Source organism: Phascolarctos cinereus, unplaced genomic scaffold (genome assembly GCF_003287225.1).
Source record: "Phascolarctos cinereus isolate Bilbo 61053 unplaced genomic scaffold, phaCin_HiC Scaffold_4;HRSCAF=312, whole genome shotgun sequence".
Taxonomy (NCBI): Eukaryota; Metazoa; Chordata; class Mammalia; order Diprotodontia; family Phascolarctidae; genus Phascolarctos; species Phascolarctos cinereus.
In genome coordinates this window covers 21,588,271-21,603,263 of record NW_027555847.1, presented here as the reverse complement: position 1 = coordinate 21,603,263, position 14,993 = coordinate 21,588,271, and the positions used below count along the sequence as shown (strand labels likewise).

At 45.7% G+C, this 14,993-nt stretch overlaps 1 protein-coding gene across 6 annotated transcripts in view; it reads right to left on the bottom strand.

Moving 5' to 3' along the window:
- The window catches only part of FLNB (filamin B), a 155,881-nt gene extending 141,093 nt beyond the window's left edge, over positions 1-14,788 (bottom strand). For 5 of the 6 annotated variants that reach the window (XM_020968927.2, XM_020968928.2, XM_020968929.2 and 2 more), the window contains exon 1: positions 14,344-14,788. In XM_020968927.2, coding sequence (XP_020824586.1) covers positions 14,344-14,635 — 292 coding nt within the window. In that variant the 5' untranslated portion in view covers positions 14,636-14,788. The remainder of the gene's footprint in view (positions 1-14,343) is intronic. The other variant, XM_020968933.2, reaches the window with a different exon arrangement.
- Between the last annotated feature and the right edge of the window lie 205 nt (positions 14,789-14,993).

The following is a 14,993-nucleotide window of genomic DNA, read 5'->3' as shown; positions in this document are numbered from 1 at the left end:
TATTCCTACCGAAGGGGCCACCATCCCTCCAGCAACCCAGGCTGGAGTCATCCTGTCCCTCCCTTTAACACCACATCCATACATGCATCTGCCAAAGCTTGGGGCTTCTCCCCCCACATCTCTCACCTCCATGCCTTTCTCTTGACCCACACAGAGACCCGGTCTTCATCACCTGTCTCCTGGAGGGTGCAAAGGTGGGATCCATTTTTCTGCCACGAATTCTCTGCACTTATCCAAGCAACTGCCAAGTCCTGTCCATTCTATCTCCACAGCATCTCCCATCCAACCCTTCTCTCCAGTCACATAGCCACCCCTCTAGTTCAGGCTGTCATCACCTCTCACCTGGACTACCGAAAAGCCTTCTAATTCGTCTCCCTGCCTCGTGTCCCCCTACTTCAACCCATCCTCCACTTGACTGCCAAAGTGCTTTTCTTAAAGTGCACCTCCCTACTCAAACTCCAGTGGCTCCATAGTACCTCTAGGACCCAACAGAAAGCCTTCTGTTGACACTGAAAGTTCTCACAACCTGACCCTTTCTATCTTTCCAGTCTTCTTACACTTTACCAGTCTTACACTCTATGAATTCTATGGTCCAGTTCCACTGGCCTACTTATGTTTGGCAGGACACTACATCTCTCCTCTCTCTGCCTTTGTACTGGCTGTTCTCCATGCTTGGGAGGATCTCCATCTCTTACGGAGGCCTAGCTTTCCAGGAAACTGAGGGAGGAAAATCTTTGGAGCAAATTTCTCTGATAAAGGTCATATTTCTTAAATTATATGGAGAACTGAGTCAAATTGACAAGGATAAGAGTCATTCCCCAAACGGTAAATGGTCAAAGGATATGAATAGACAGTTTGCAGTGGAAGAAATCAAAGCTATCAATAGTCACATGAAAAAATGCTCTAAGGCAGTAATAATTAGAGAAATACAAATTAAAACAATTCAGAAGTACCACCTCACATCCATCAGATTGGCTAAGACAACAAAAAGGGAAAACGACAAATGTCGGGGGAGGGGGGGTGAACGCACTGATGCACTGTTGGTGGAGCTGTGAATGAGTCCAAACATTCTAGAAAGCACTTTGGGACTATGTCCCAGGTTATTAAACTGTGCATATCGTTTAACTCAGAGACATTGCTATTAGATCTATATTTCAAAGAGATCAGAAAAAGAAGAAAAGGACTCATAGGTACAAAAATAATTATAGCGGTTTTTTTGTGCTGGCAAAGATGTAGAAACTGAGGGGATATCCATCCACTGGTGAGTAGATGAACAAGTTATGGCATATGGTTGTGATGGAATACTATTATACCATAAAAAATGATGAAGGGAGAGAAAAGAAAAGATGAAGGAGAAGGTTTCAGAGAAAACTGCAAAGATTTCTATGAACTGATGCAAAGTGAGCAGGAGAACAATGTATATAATAATTATAATGATAATCAACTATGAAAGCCAATGATCAACCATAATTCCAAAGAATTCATGATGAAGCATACTGTCCACCTCCAGAAAGAGAGCTGACAGTCTCAGAGTGAAGACCAAAACCTATTTTCTTCTGACCCTGTCTTTTTTTCTTCCTTCTTCCCTTCCTTCCTTCCTTCCTTTTAGATCACGGCTAATATACAAATTTGTTTTATATGTCCCTATATATTTGGTAGACAGAAAGGAGAGGATTTGGAACTGAAAGTTAAATTAAAAAAAAAAAAGGAAGGCTTAGCTTTCTTCAAGGCCAGCTTCAGATGCTACCTATTCTAAGAAGCCTTCCCTTCTGCCCCCATCCCCAGCTGTCAGTTCTCTCTTCTTTCCCCTCCCTTTCCCTCCCCTTTCCTCTTCTCTTTGCTCTCCTTTCTTCTCCTCTCTTTTCTCCCTCTCCCCACCCATCCTCCCCTCACCTCTTCTCCCTCTCTGTCTCTCCAAATGACCAGGTAGTTGCTTATCCAAGGAATAGCCACCATCTGCTGCCTGCTAAGCTCCCAGAGGCCAAAGGCTGCCGGACGGTTAGTTTGCAGGAGATTTACAGGCTCAGGGGATTGAACTGCCCAAAGTTACAGAGGGTACAACGGCCAGTGTGGATTTGAACCTAAGTATTCTAAGTTCCATTCCAGGGGCTCACTCTGTTGAACTATGCAGGGTAATTTCCTGCACACAGCAGATCCTTAAATGTTTGCTGAATTTAATTAAAGGCCTGTGTCTGTAGAAGGCCTATTCTCAAACTCCAGGGCCTGCCACTGCTCCCCGCCGCCCCGTCCCCCCCTCCACTTAGGTTCCCTGGGCTGCCCAGCCAACCTACCTACCTACACAATAGCTTCATTCTCAAGTAAGTGAGCAAAGGGCGCCCTCCCCCACGGGAAGGGCTCAGGAATGTGCTCTCAGATTACAACCGAACAGAACTGGCCAAATCACTTGGGCTGCAAGAAAGGCGGTTAGCGAGGCAGGGAGCTGCTGGCCCAGAAGGTATCCAGCAAAAAACAAAGCAGGCCTAGCTGGCCGGGGGGGGGGGGGTCCAAGGAAAAGAGCCTGGTCTGGTTTTAATAGACTCACAGCTTTTTAATCTGCAAGCCCGCCAAAACACGCATCACCCCTTCCCTCCAAGCCCATTGAAAAGCAATGGGAGCTGAGGTGAAGGAACAGCAACATGGAGAAGCAGTAGGCAGCGAGGGGAGGAAAGGGCACTTGCTAGAGACTCAGAAGACCCGGGTTCAAATCCTGCCTGCCTTCTCACCTGCAGTACCCTGGGCAAATCACTAACTTCTCACTTATAAAATGAGCTAAATCAGTAAATCAGACTTGTCATCTGTAGAATAGATTTGAGGATGACCCCTAAAGTTCCTTCAAGCTCTGAACCTGAAATGTTTTGTTAAACTATTTTGATCACTGTAATCCTCTGCAGTTTACTTTCTGTACTTCAAAGCATGATTCTGAGAAGGCAGAATGTGTGTTTCACACTAGATTGCCAAAGGGGCCCATGACCCATCAAAGGGGAAAGGAACCCCTGCATGAGATGAATGGCTGCTGAGGTCTTTGCAAACTCTCAATCTGTGAGTCTTAAAAAAAAAATCAACCCTTTAATTAGAGGACAAAAAACACAGTCCTCATGCCTATATGAAAGAAAAGGAATTCATACCGATCCAAAAGTACTTTTGAGGAACTGGAGTACAGATGAGTTAAAAGGACCTGGGTTCCAATCCTCCCTCCTACAATTATTAACTGGGTGACATTGGGCAAGTCCTTTCCCTGGGCCTGTTTTCTCATCTGCAAAATGAAGGGTTAGAGTCCAACTCTGTACCTATGACCCCCTGACAGGAAAGAACACAGAAAATGTGTTAACATCTACAATCCCTCACCATGATGTAGGGGGTTCTGGGGCTAAAAGCCTGGAGAGCCAGGTAAAGACTGAGCAGACAGAAGCGTGCTCCTTTTCTCTGTTTTAAAACCCACCCCTGCATACCCTGGCCTCTTCCCACCACCTTTCCAGCCTTCTTCCACCTTACTCCCTATACCCACGTATGCTTGCATCCTGTGACAGTGGCCTCCTTGCTGCTCCTCAAACAAGGAGCTCCATCTCCCTACCCCGGCCTCAAATTCTCTCCTCCTCATCTCCATCTCTTGGCCACCCTGGCTTCCTCCACCTTCTACAAGATGCCTTTGCCACCCCCCTTAATTCTAATGCCTTCCCTCTGCTGCTCATTTTCATTTCCGATTTATCCCCTAAATAGCTCGTTTGTACGCAGTCACTGACACATGGTCTTCCCCATTAAACTGTGAGCTCCTTGAAGGCAACTTCTCTTACCCTTCTTTGTATCTCCAGCACTTAGCACTGTGACTGGCACACAGTAGGTACTTAATCAATGTTTGCTGACTTGACTTAATTTTCCCTGAAGGAGAGATTATTTATGGGGATGTAACAACTGAGTTTCCCCACCTAATAAGAGCCCACAATGGGGTCCCTGAAGAAAGTGCTAAAACTGCCTGTTTTGCCCAAGAGTTAACCAGGTCAAAGCCTGGTGCCCAGCTGAGTTTCCAGGGTCCGGTCTTCCGTGTAAAAGTTCAGATTCCTAAGTCATCCTTGCTTCTTGTCCACTCACTCTAAGGCAGCAGCCCCAACACACCCACCCTGTTAATGTTTAAAGAGCAGGAAAAGTTGGGGGTGAGGTCATTTCTGGCCCAGGGATCAGCTTGTGACAGCTGTCAACAAAGATTTCCCTCAAAGTAGATTCAAACCCACTCCCCTCCCACCCAAAGCCATTCTAGTTTAAGATCCCACAATTACACATAGAAGGAACCAGCTCTTCGTGGAGCTGAGGCTCCAACAACCCTTTTAAAGGGGGGGAGGGGCGATGTGGAAGTTCCCTGCCTGCCCAGGGTGAGGGTTCACTACCACTCACAAGTGACCTTTAGCTTCAGGCTCTCAAGTTACATTATCTCCAGAGTAAGGAAACAAGGAATTACTATGTCCAGGGCTAGAGAAACAACTCCAATGCGAGATTTTGTGTTGCTAGAGAGTATAGAGGCTAAACAAACACAGAAGAAAAGTTTCTTTGAGGTAACATTTTTATTTCACCTTAAACCAAGTTTGAATGTGTAAGGGCATCAAAAGGGTACAGTGGAAAGAGCTCTGGACTAGCTTTGGCTTCAAATCCTGCTTCTGATACTTGCTACCTAGGTATATGGCCCTGGGTAAGTCACAATCTCTTTGGGGCTCAGTTTCCTCTAACGTGCCTTGTAATCCTAGATTTAGGGTTTTAAGTGTGCTCTAGGATAAGGAAGTTGACTCCCTGTGCCTCAATTTCCTCATCTGTACAATGAGACAACTAGATCCTACTCTAGATTTATGAACCTATGAATCATCTCTGGCTGAACCAAATTCAATAGGGCTGCCAAAGTGTCTGCATCAATGATAGCTGGACGAACTGGACAAGCTCTCTGCCTCCATTTCCCCCTCAAGAGATGATTTTGAAGGCCCCTTCCAGCTCTATGATTCTTATTAACTGCTTTTCTTCCTAGGGCTTGTGCTAGTTCACAAAACCTACAGAATCTGCCCCCAGTTTTCACTTGTCCATGACCTAGAGTAGATAAAGCTTTGGATTAAAGCCAAAGCTACTTACTAACCATCTACTGCGTGCAAGCCCTGGGGATAAAAGACCGAATTTAAAAAAATCTGTCCCTATCCTCAGAGAGGGTACATTTCTGCTGGAAGGGCTCCTGGTGCACCACCCTACGTAATCACAAAGAATATGACAGCATGAGGGAAGAAGGCACACTGCTGGGCTCTAGAGCCAGAGGCCTCTCTAATGTGACCTTGACCAAGGTCATAACCTCCTGGAACCTCCACTTGCTCTTCATCGAAATGAAATCGCTGGACCAAGATGGCTTTTGAGGTCTTGTAAGACTCTAGAGTACTCCTAAGGAAGGAGGGTGTCTAACAAGGAGCCGGTTCCCAGGATGGTTGTGTTTGGGGGAAATGTCAGAAAAGAGGAGAAAATCAGGCACTCTAGCACCATGGCACTGTTTCTTTTCTTTTTTTCTAGAACTAAATCAATCAGGAAGGATTTACGAAGCCAATGCCAGGCCCCCCCCCATATGACAGAAGAAGAAAACAATCCTTAGTCCAAGATGTTACAATGTAGCAGAGGAGAGGGGTACTTAGAAATGTGTACAAAGTAAATCCCCAAGAAGGCCCACAACCACGATGTGTTCTCATGTGACACACAAACAACCTTGGCTTTGGAAAGGACATCAAGCAAGGGGCTGACCACCCGTATCCATGCACACCCACATAATCAAACAAGGCCATTCATTCCACTCATTCTCCATGTGTTGCTGCTACCTCCCTTCACGGCAGGCAAGCTCTGCCGTGCAGTGAAGAAACAGGCCTGCAATTGATTAAGCGAATGTGTTAGAAGCCAGCTCAAGGCTCTTAGGAAAATAGAAGAAACAGCATCACACAGTTCAATATTTCTCCTGGCACGGAGCCAAAGCCTTACTCAGCTTAAAACAAGCAGGATTTAAATCGCTCTGAGGTTCTATTCAATCCAGCAAAGATCAGCTCACACCTAACTTTTCACAACTTTAATCAATAAGAAAACATTGTTTTTCCTCGAACCAAAGTGTTTTTCACACTAGTAGCTAAACTTGGGAGTTTAGCATGAGAAATCTGCCAGGCACCCCACATATGTAAGAGCAGCTTCAAGACCCCTAGAGTAGAAGATGCCTGGGACCTGAATTCTACCCTGACTTCTCCTGATTGAAATCAGATTTGGTCATAAGTTAGATATCCTACGTCTGACCACAGACACTCCCACTGGAAGGCAACTCATCACCCATCTCCTAGCTCAGGGCTTCTTAAACCTTGTTGTGTCTGGGTCCCTTTTGACAACCTGGTGAAGTCTATGGGATCACGGGGTCGTGTCTGATTCTTTGTGACCTCACCTGGAGGTTTTCTTAGCAAAGATACTGAAGTGGTGGAACTGAGGCAAACAGGGTTAAGTGACTTGCTAATGCCTGAGGCTGGATTTGGACTCACAAAGATGAGTCATCCTGATTCCAAGCCCAGAGCTCTATGCACTATGGTGCCACCTAGCTGCTTTCAATTAATATTAAGCCCCTACTATGTGCCAGGCACTCTGCTAAGTGATAGGATACAAAAAGAGGCAAAAGACAGTCCCTGCCCTCAAGCAGCTCACAACCTAATGGGGACCCAAAATCTGCAGCCCTTCTCAGAATAATATTTTTAAAGTATAAAATACAAAAGATTATAAAGAACATTATACTGAAACCCAGTTATCAAGATATATTTTAAGAATAAGTTCACAGACCCCCAGATTAAGAATCCCTGATCTAGTCCAACCCACGCAATAAGCCTTTACACCATACCTAAAGGGTCATTCTAGGGCAGCTAGGTAGCTGGGCCTGAAATCAAGAAGACCTGAGTTCAAATCTGACCTCAGACACTTTCTAGCTGTGTGACCCTGGACAAGTCACTTAACCTTGTTTGCTTCAGTTTTATCAGTAAAATGAGCTGGAGAATGAAATGAAAACCACTCCAGTACCTTTGCCAAGAAAATCCTCAACGTCAACAACAAAAGGGTCACCCAGCCTCCTCCAGGGAGGGGAAAGCCCATGACCTCCTAAGGCAGTCCATTTTTCTTTAGATTCCTAATAGCGATGGTTAAAAAATTTGCTCCTCATATCAAACCTATCTTTTTACTCAATGATTTCCATACACTGCTCCTGCTTCTGATCTCTCTCCCACACCCTGATAGCCCTTCAAATATTTGCAGATAGCCATCATGTCCTCCCCTACATTTCTCTTCCATAGGTTAAACACTCCCCATTTTCTTCTATGGAGCCTCACATAGCATGAGCTTGATGGTAATCAATCAATCAGTCAGCCAACAAACATTCATGAAGCCCCTACTCTGAGCCTGGCACCGTACTCAGCACTGCAATTACAAAGAAAAGCAGAGGAAAGCCAGGGCACTGGTTTCTGAGCCAGAAGATCTGGATCCAAATGCCACCTCGGACATGAATTATCTGTGTGACTCTGAGCCAGTCACTTCACATCTCTGGGCCTGTTTGATCATCTGTAAGATAGGGAGGGCGGCCTGTTCTATCACTAAGGTCCTTCTGCTTCTAAATCCCATGACACTGGAATGTTTTAAAATTACTGGCAGCAAAACCATACAAAGGACGGTAAGAATGCACTAGAAAAAACATACAATGTGAGCTTCAAACAGCTTCCGCCTCTTCAGGATGAGAAGGATGGGCTAGACCAGAGGTGTCCAACTCACACAGAAACGGGAGCCACTAATCCGTACATAAAAGCCGCACACTGACTTAAGCTGAAAATGTAATGTTATCTGTTTATTATACGTTTATTTCTTTCGTTAACCATTTCCCAGTTACATTTAATCTGGCTCAGGCTGAACTGGAGAGAGTTGTGAGTTTCACGGGGAAGAGTACTACATGTTTGCCCATCTTGGACCAGACTACTCTGAGAGCAGCTCTAGAGGCATGACCTTCATTGACTTGCCCAAGGTCACAGGAAGTAAGTGGTAGGGTCCACACTTGAACCCGGAACCTCTGGGCCCAAATGCTGTCCACTTTCTTCTACGTCACAGCCTTGGTTTACTCTGGTATTAAAAGCATGTGTTTTGTTAGCTGTTAAAAATAAAGTTGATATTTAAGTCTAAATGAGAACTGAAAGAAAATGAATGTTTCAGAAATGGTTTACGAGGAACAGATCTAAGGATGTGGGCTGGATGATAGGACAGTTAGATTGACTCATGGCGGGCTGCACAAACAAAGCCTGATGACTGATGGATAGATGTCAGTCAACTTCACAGGGATCGAGCCAGTCAGGACTCACATACAGGGCTCCATTATCAAATGTGCAATTGACACAAAGCTGGGAGACAGAACTAATGTATTTACAGACAGAATCAAAATGCTAAGATGTACAGACAGGCAAATACAATGGGCCCCTAAATCAGTAAAGATGTGTGTCTACCTATCACTTAGGTTAAAAACAATGCAATTCTAGGACAGATTAAAGGAGACACAACGAAATGGCCACTAATATGACAAAGACCTGGGTAGGGTTAAGTTAATGTAATAATAACAGCAGCAGCAGCAGCTGGCATTTATACAGTGCTTCTAGGTTTGTGAAATACTTTACAAATATTACCTCATTTGCCTCCCACGACAGCCCTGTGTGGTGAGTACAATTATCATCACCATTTCACAGACGAGAAAACAGAGGAGGCAGGTGTCACACAACTAGTAGGTGTCTAAGGCAAGATTCAAATTCAGGTATTCCTGACTCCAAGTCCCGCACTTTATCCACCAGAATCCTGTACTACACCACCAGAAATCCCAGTTCTAGTGCAAAAAATAATAACAATAAATGTGTAAAAAATACATCAATAAGATTAATTTTTAAAAATAAATTGTAGTATGTAAAAATGTACTTTTTTTAAAACAACAAAAACAGTAAGAACTAGCCAAAGGAGTTGAGGATATTTAGCTTAGAACAATGGATGATGGATAGACTGTGACAGCTGTCCTAACTCCTTAGTCTAATGTTCCAATCCCTCCCTTATCTGGTTTCAACCAATCTTTCCAGCCCTATCTCATATCCTTCCCTTTCATATACACTACATTCCAAGCAAACCAGACTACAGGCTCCCGGGCTTCCATAATGCCATGTCTTTGCTCCCATCATGCACCACTGTCAGGCCTTGCCCCATCCCCTTTCACCTTCACCTGTTGCAAATTGTCAAATCCTTCAAGGAGTCACCTCCCGGTCCCTCTCTCACAGCTCTCCCCCACCAGGCCCTCCACCCACCCAGCCAAAGCCCAAAGTGATTGCTTGGGCTTCTAAACTCCCATAACCTTTTGTTCATACCTCTTAAAAACTGAGTCTATTCTCCATTTGTTATCTGGCACAAGTCATATCTCCCCAATAAACTTCCTGAGGGCAGCAGAGACAGTATTATTCATTTTGGTAAACCCTCCTATTGCCTTGCACTTAGTAGGCAATTTGTTGCCTACTAATGTTTCTTACTTTAAATGTAATGAAAAATATACTTAATGTTTGTCAAATGAATAATGATATATGATAGATGATACATCATAGGATATACAGAATAATGAAAGAAGATTATTATAGGAGAGTAGGTTTACTACTAGTAGTACTAATGCTTATTATTACAGGGCTAGGTTATCTTAGAAGATAATAATAATAATAGCTTGCATGTATTTAGCATTTTAAGGTTTGCAAAGTGCTTTACAAATATTATGTCATTTGAGCCTTAAAACAATGATGGCAAATAGGTGCTATTATTATCCCCATTATACAGTTAAGGAAACTGAGCAGAGGTTAAGTGACTTGCCCAAGGTCACACAGCCAGTCCGTGTCTGGGGCTGGATTTGAATCCAGGACTTCCTGACTCCAGGTTCAGTGCTCTATCCACTGCACCACCTAGATACCTCTGGTTGTTTGCTAGGTGACTCATGAAAGATAATCTGGACTTTCCACACTTTGGGGAGGTCTGAGGTGGGAAGAGACGGGGAGAGATAATATGTATGGTCTGCAGTTCCTGGGCATCAGAGAGCTGGGTGTCGGTGAGGTAATTTGACCCTGCTTACTTAAAGAGTCTCTAACAGTCTGGATTCTTTGAGAATCAAGGGATTCTTTTACAAAAAAGATTATTCTACTTAAGAGTTAGTTCTAGATTAAGTGACCCCTTTACTTACAAGTTAATTTCAATACCTTGAAATAAAAGAATACTAAAATATTTTCTTGGATCAAATTAAAAGCCACAAAGTGGCAAATTTCAGGGAAGCCAACTAGATATTCCTCCTGCCAGTCTAACAATATATAATTAAGAATCATCAAGTTGATTATGCTTTTCCATTGCTAGGATTTCTGCCTGAAAAATATCATCCAAAATATTCAAAAGCTGCTTTATCTGAAATGATGAAAAATAGGATCTCAGGAAGAATGACTAAATAAATTATGACACAGTAATTCGATGGGATACCATGGCAGTGTAAAACTGACCAATAGGAAGAAATTTAAAAAGAAGCTTTGAGGAACTCTTGAGAATTTTGAAAGACGTATAAAGTGAAAGAGGGCACAATCAGAAGAAAGAGAAAGGCAGACACTGAGAGCAAATTTTTTTTTAAGTAACAGCTTTCTAACCCCCTAGACTGGACTCTTTACAGGGACTTAGGACAAATATAATTGTTTTTGCTTTGTTAAAATGTGTTATAATATTAATCCAACTGAATACCCACTTAGGACAGTGAGCTCCTTGAGAGCCAAGATTCTCTTGTCTGTTTGTATCTATGTGTATACAGTAAGCACTTAATAAGTGCTTCACACACACACACACACACACACACACACACACTCATTCACTATGCTCTAATACAGCTGTTACCAAGGCAAAAAGCAAAAGCATTTTGGCCCTAGAGGAATTTCCACCCTGCTTCTGGGAGGAGGGGCAGATAACATGACCATAGACAAGCAAAAACAAAAGAAAAATCCTGAAAAAGCCCTTTAAGAATATCTGAGGAGGGGAAGAAAAGGGCACTTTCAGCAAAAAATTAGGGCATTGTTACTTGGAAGAAATGGTTCTTGATTTAAGCCTTGAGGGAAGAAAAAAATCAGAAGAGTCTAGGAGGAATGAAACAGAGTATAGAAAAAAGTGTCAGGGGCAGCTAGGTGGTGCAGTGGATAGAGTACCGGCCCTGAAGTCAGGAGGACCTGAGTTCAAATGTGATCTCAGACCAAACACTTGATACTTACTAGCTGTGTGACCCTGGGCAAGTCACTTAACCCCAATTGCCTTTAAAAAAAAAAAGAAGAGTCACATCAAATAAAATGAGATTGTGAAGGGCCTTGAATGCCAGCCTCAATCAGTACTTTCTCCTAGAAGCCATACGGATTTACTGAAGGCTTTAGAGCAGGGGAGTGACATAGCCAATCCCATGTTTTAGGAAGATTTCTTTGGCAACTACCAGGAGGATTACCTGGAGAAAGGAGAGTCTACTTAGGAATCTCTTAGATTTTCTTTCTTTTAATCCAAATGCTGCCAGTTCAAATCACAGGAATGTAGTTTTTTGTTTTATTTTGTTTGGAGGGGGGGAGGTTACCTCATATTTGAATTGTTAGTATTTGCTATGAATGTTACCTTTTTTAAACTTCAGTAAACAGAGAACTGGAAATAAATCTGCTACTTTTGTTACTCACTCTACAAAAAGTTTGCAAGCCCCTACTCTATGTAATGAGTACACAGGGTAAAGCTACAGAGAACTCGAGTTTAACTCCAGCCTCAACCATTTGACCATTTACTACCTCTCAGGGCTCAGTTTCCTCAAGTGTGAAATAAAGAAGCTGGGCCAAACTTGGTCTAAGTGCCCTTACAGCTGGAAATCCATGATGCTATATACCCCATGGCAGTCCTTTTAGAGCTATGTGTGAAACAGAAGCCTAAATGAGCACCAAACCAGAGCTAGGATAGGGGATGATAACAAAGACAGCACAATAGCTGTTGTTTATTAGCACCGATATTAGCTTTAAAGTTTGCAAAGCACTTAACATAGCTGGTCCTCAAAACAGCCCTGCAAGTTGGTGGTATTTTATTTCCATTTTACAGATGAGGAAACTGAGTCAGTGAGTCCACTAGCATTTAGTAAACCCCTATTATATGCCAGACACTGTGCTAAACCCTGGACTGAAAGAGGTTAAGTAACTTGCCCAGGGTCACACAGCTAGGAAGTTATCTAGGGAAGGATTTATATTCAGATCTTCCTGCCTCCAGCACCCTATCTACTATACCACCTATTGGCCACAAATAGTCAGGAGAGCCCACTCTCTAGGACAGTTTAGCTTCTGACAATTTCTCTAAGTTGACAGTCATACACAGTTCCAGTAATGAAAACAACTTAAGTTTTTAACTACAACTATTCATGGTTCACAGTACTTTCAGCTTACACATTCTCAAGAAACCTGGCAGTAAGGTAGTGCAAAAGGATTATTAGTCCCATTTAACAGATGAAGGAAACAGACTCATTGACCAAAGGTCCCATAGCTCATGTGGAACAGTAGAGACAAGGATTATTGCCCGTTGAGTTCAAGACCAGTATTCTTTCAGTTACAACACCTATCAAACTCTGTCCAAGACCACCCTAATTCCACACAATTAAGTCACAAAATATCCATGGTTAGCCACCCTTGGCACACACAAAGGCTATGACCAAAAGGAGAGGTAGTGGGCACCGAGCACGTAAGGTCAGATGATATTAAGGGTGGGTCCTTCTTCCTCAGAAGGATCCTGAGAAATAACATTCCTGCAATTCGACCACTTTTTTTTAAAGTACCCAACCCAGCTTCCAGAATTTTCAACTCCTGGCTCTCTTGGATTTTAGCTCCCTTTGTTTCTTTGGAATTGCTTTGGGAGTTGTTTAAAAGGGAGAGGACCTGCAATACCAGAGATCCACACCTCCCCTTCTAACGATTCTTAAAGTATTACACCTTCCCAGTAAGGAATATTTTGAAAAGACTGAAGGCATTTCCTCCCATTTTCTCCAGGAGGGGTAGGGACTTTCAAGCTCATCCCGGGTAACTACAGATGAGGCAGGAGGCCCAGGTGAGCTCGCCCAAGCCCTGTGACATGATTCCCTTTTGGTTCCAAAGCACAGACTGGCCCTCTGGTTTCAGGAGGCCAGTGGATCATCACCCCCACCGCCAATCCTCACCTGAGGAAAAATTCTCAGGGGAAAGTATCCATAAGCTCACACACAGAGAAATGTAAGGGGCCTCTAATCCCCTCATTGTACAGAGAAGGAAACTGAGGCTTTAACGCCTTGGATTGGCTTAGATCAGAAACACAGCAAGAGCAGGAACTAGAGCCCAGCTGCTCCCCAGGACCATGCTGCCTGCCCCCAAACAAGGGCACAGCCTTTCTCCTAGGCAGAGCGACTCTATCCAAGCCGGGAGACATTCCAACTGGGCTATCCCCCAGGGAAACGTTGTGAGAGCACAATAGTCAGGGCCAGCTAACCTGCCCAAGCAGGTGCAGGTACAGAGGGCCACAGACTCCCCTAAAGACTTCAGGGAGGTCCCAAGTCACTTAGTCCTGCCTCCTCTCTCGAGCTGGTGACGGTGGCCGGACTCCGTGGAAACAGCCCTGTGGCTACGCCCCCCTCCCCACAAGCTCTCACACTCTAGTTGGACAGCCCAACAGCTTCCTTCCCCCACCCACCACCCTTAGGTGTCGGGGGTCCAGCACCCTCGAGCCGCTCACCTAAACGCCCCCTCCCCGCCTCCAGCCCCTCTAGCTCAACGGGACAGAAATATTTCCTCCCTCCAGCTCCGGGGAAGAGCAGTGGCACCAACCCCCTCCAAAAAAAAAAAAAAAGCTCAGCAAAAGGGTACGTGTTACACACACCCCACCAAGCAAAAAAAATAACTCAGGACAAGGGTAAAGGCCAGACCCCCTCCCCTGAAGGAGCTCGGGAGGACCAAAGGCTAGACCCACCCTCAAAAGGGATCTCCGAAGAGGAGCACCGGCTTAATTCCTCCACACGCGTAGACAGAGAGGGTAGCACCAGGTAACAGCTCCCCCACACCATGAAGTGAGAAAACCGCACGAACACCGCACGGGACTGGGGGGGTGGGAGAAGGGGAGGGGAAAGGCATTGGGGGGGAGAGGAAGGAATTCAGGGGGAGGGGGGGAAGGTCCCAGCCGAGGGGGTAAGGAACGGCAGGGCTGGCACCCTCACCCTCAGGCACTCCCCCTCGCCCCGCCCCCCGCGGCCCCCGGGCCACTGACCGATGGACACGAGCTTGATGCTCTCCAGCTCCAGGAACTCGAGCGCCACGGACACGTTCTCCAGCTGCATCTGGCGGAAGGTAGGCCGCTGGTGGTACTTGCGGTACATGCGCTTCTGGCTGAGCACCTCGAGCAGCGCGATGAGCCGCAACCCGTCGCTCAGGTCCGTCTGCAGGTTGCCGATGCGCTTGTTCACGCACTTGAGGTGCTCGTTGCACCAGCGCGTGAACGTGTTCTGCTGGATCTTCTTCCACGGCGCGTCCTCGGCCAGGTCCTTCTCGGTCACGGGCATGTCGGCGGCCGGGCGAGGCAGGGCGATGCTGCGGCGGACGCGCGATGCTGGTGCGGCTGCGGCTGCTCAGGCTCGGGCTCTGCTCGGCTCGGGGGCTCCGCTCGGCTCCGCTGTCGGCGCTCTCTGCTGCCCCGCAGCCCCGGGTGTGCGCCCTGCCTGGCCCCGCGCCTGCGCCGGCCCTCCCCGGCTGCTAACCTCAGCTCCTCCTCCTCCACCTCTCCTCCTGCTCCTCCTCCTCCTCTTCTCCGCCTTTCGGGGCCTCTAGTTCGCTGGCCAGCCGTCTCCCTCTGCCGCCCAGGCCGGCTCACTGCTGCCTGCCGCGTCCAGTCCCGGGACTCCGACAGCGGCGCTAACTTCT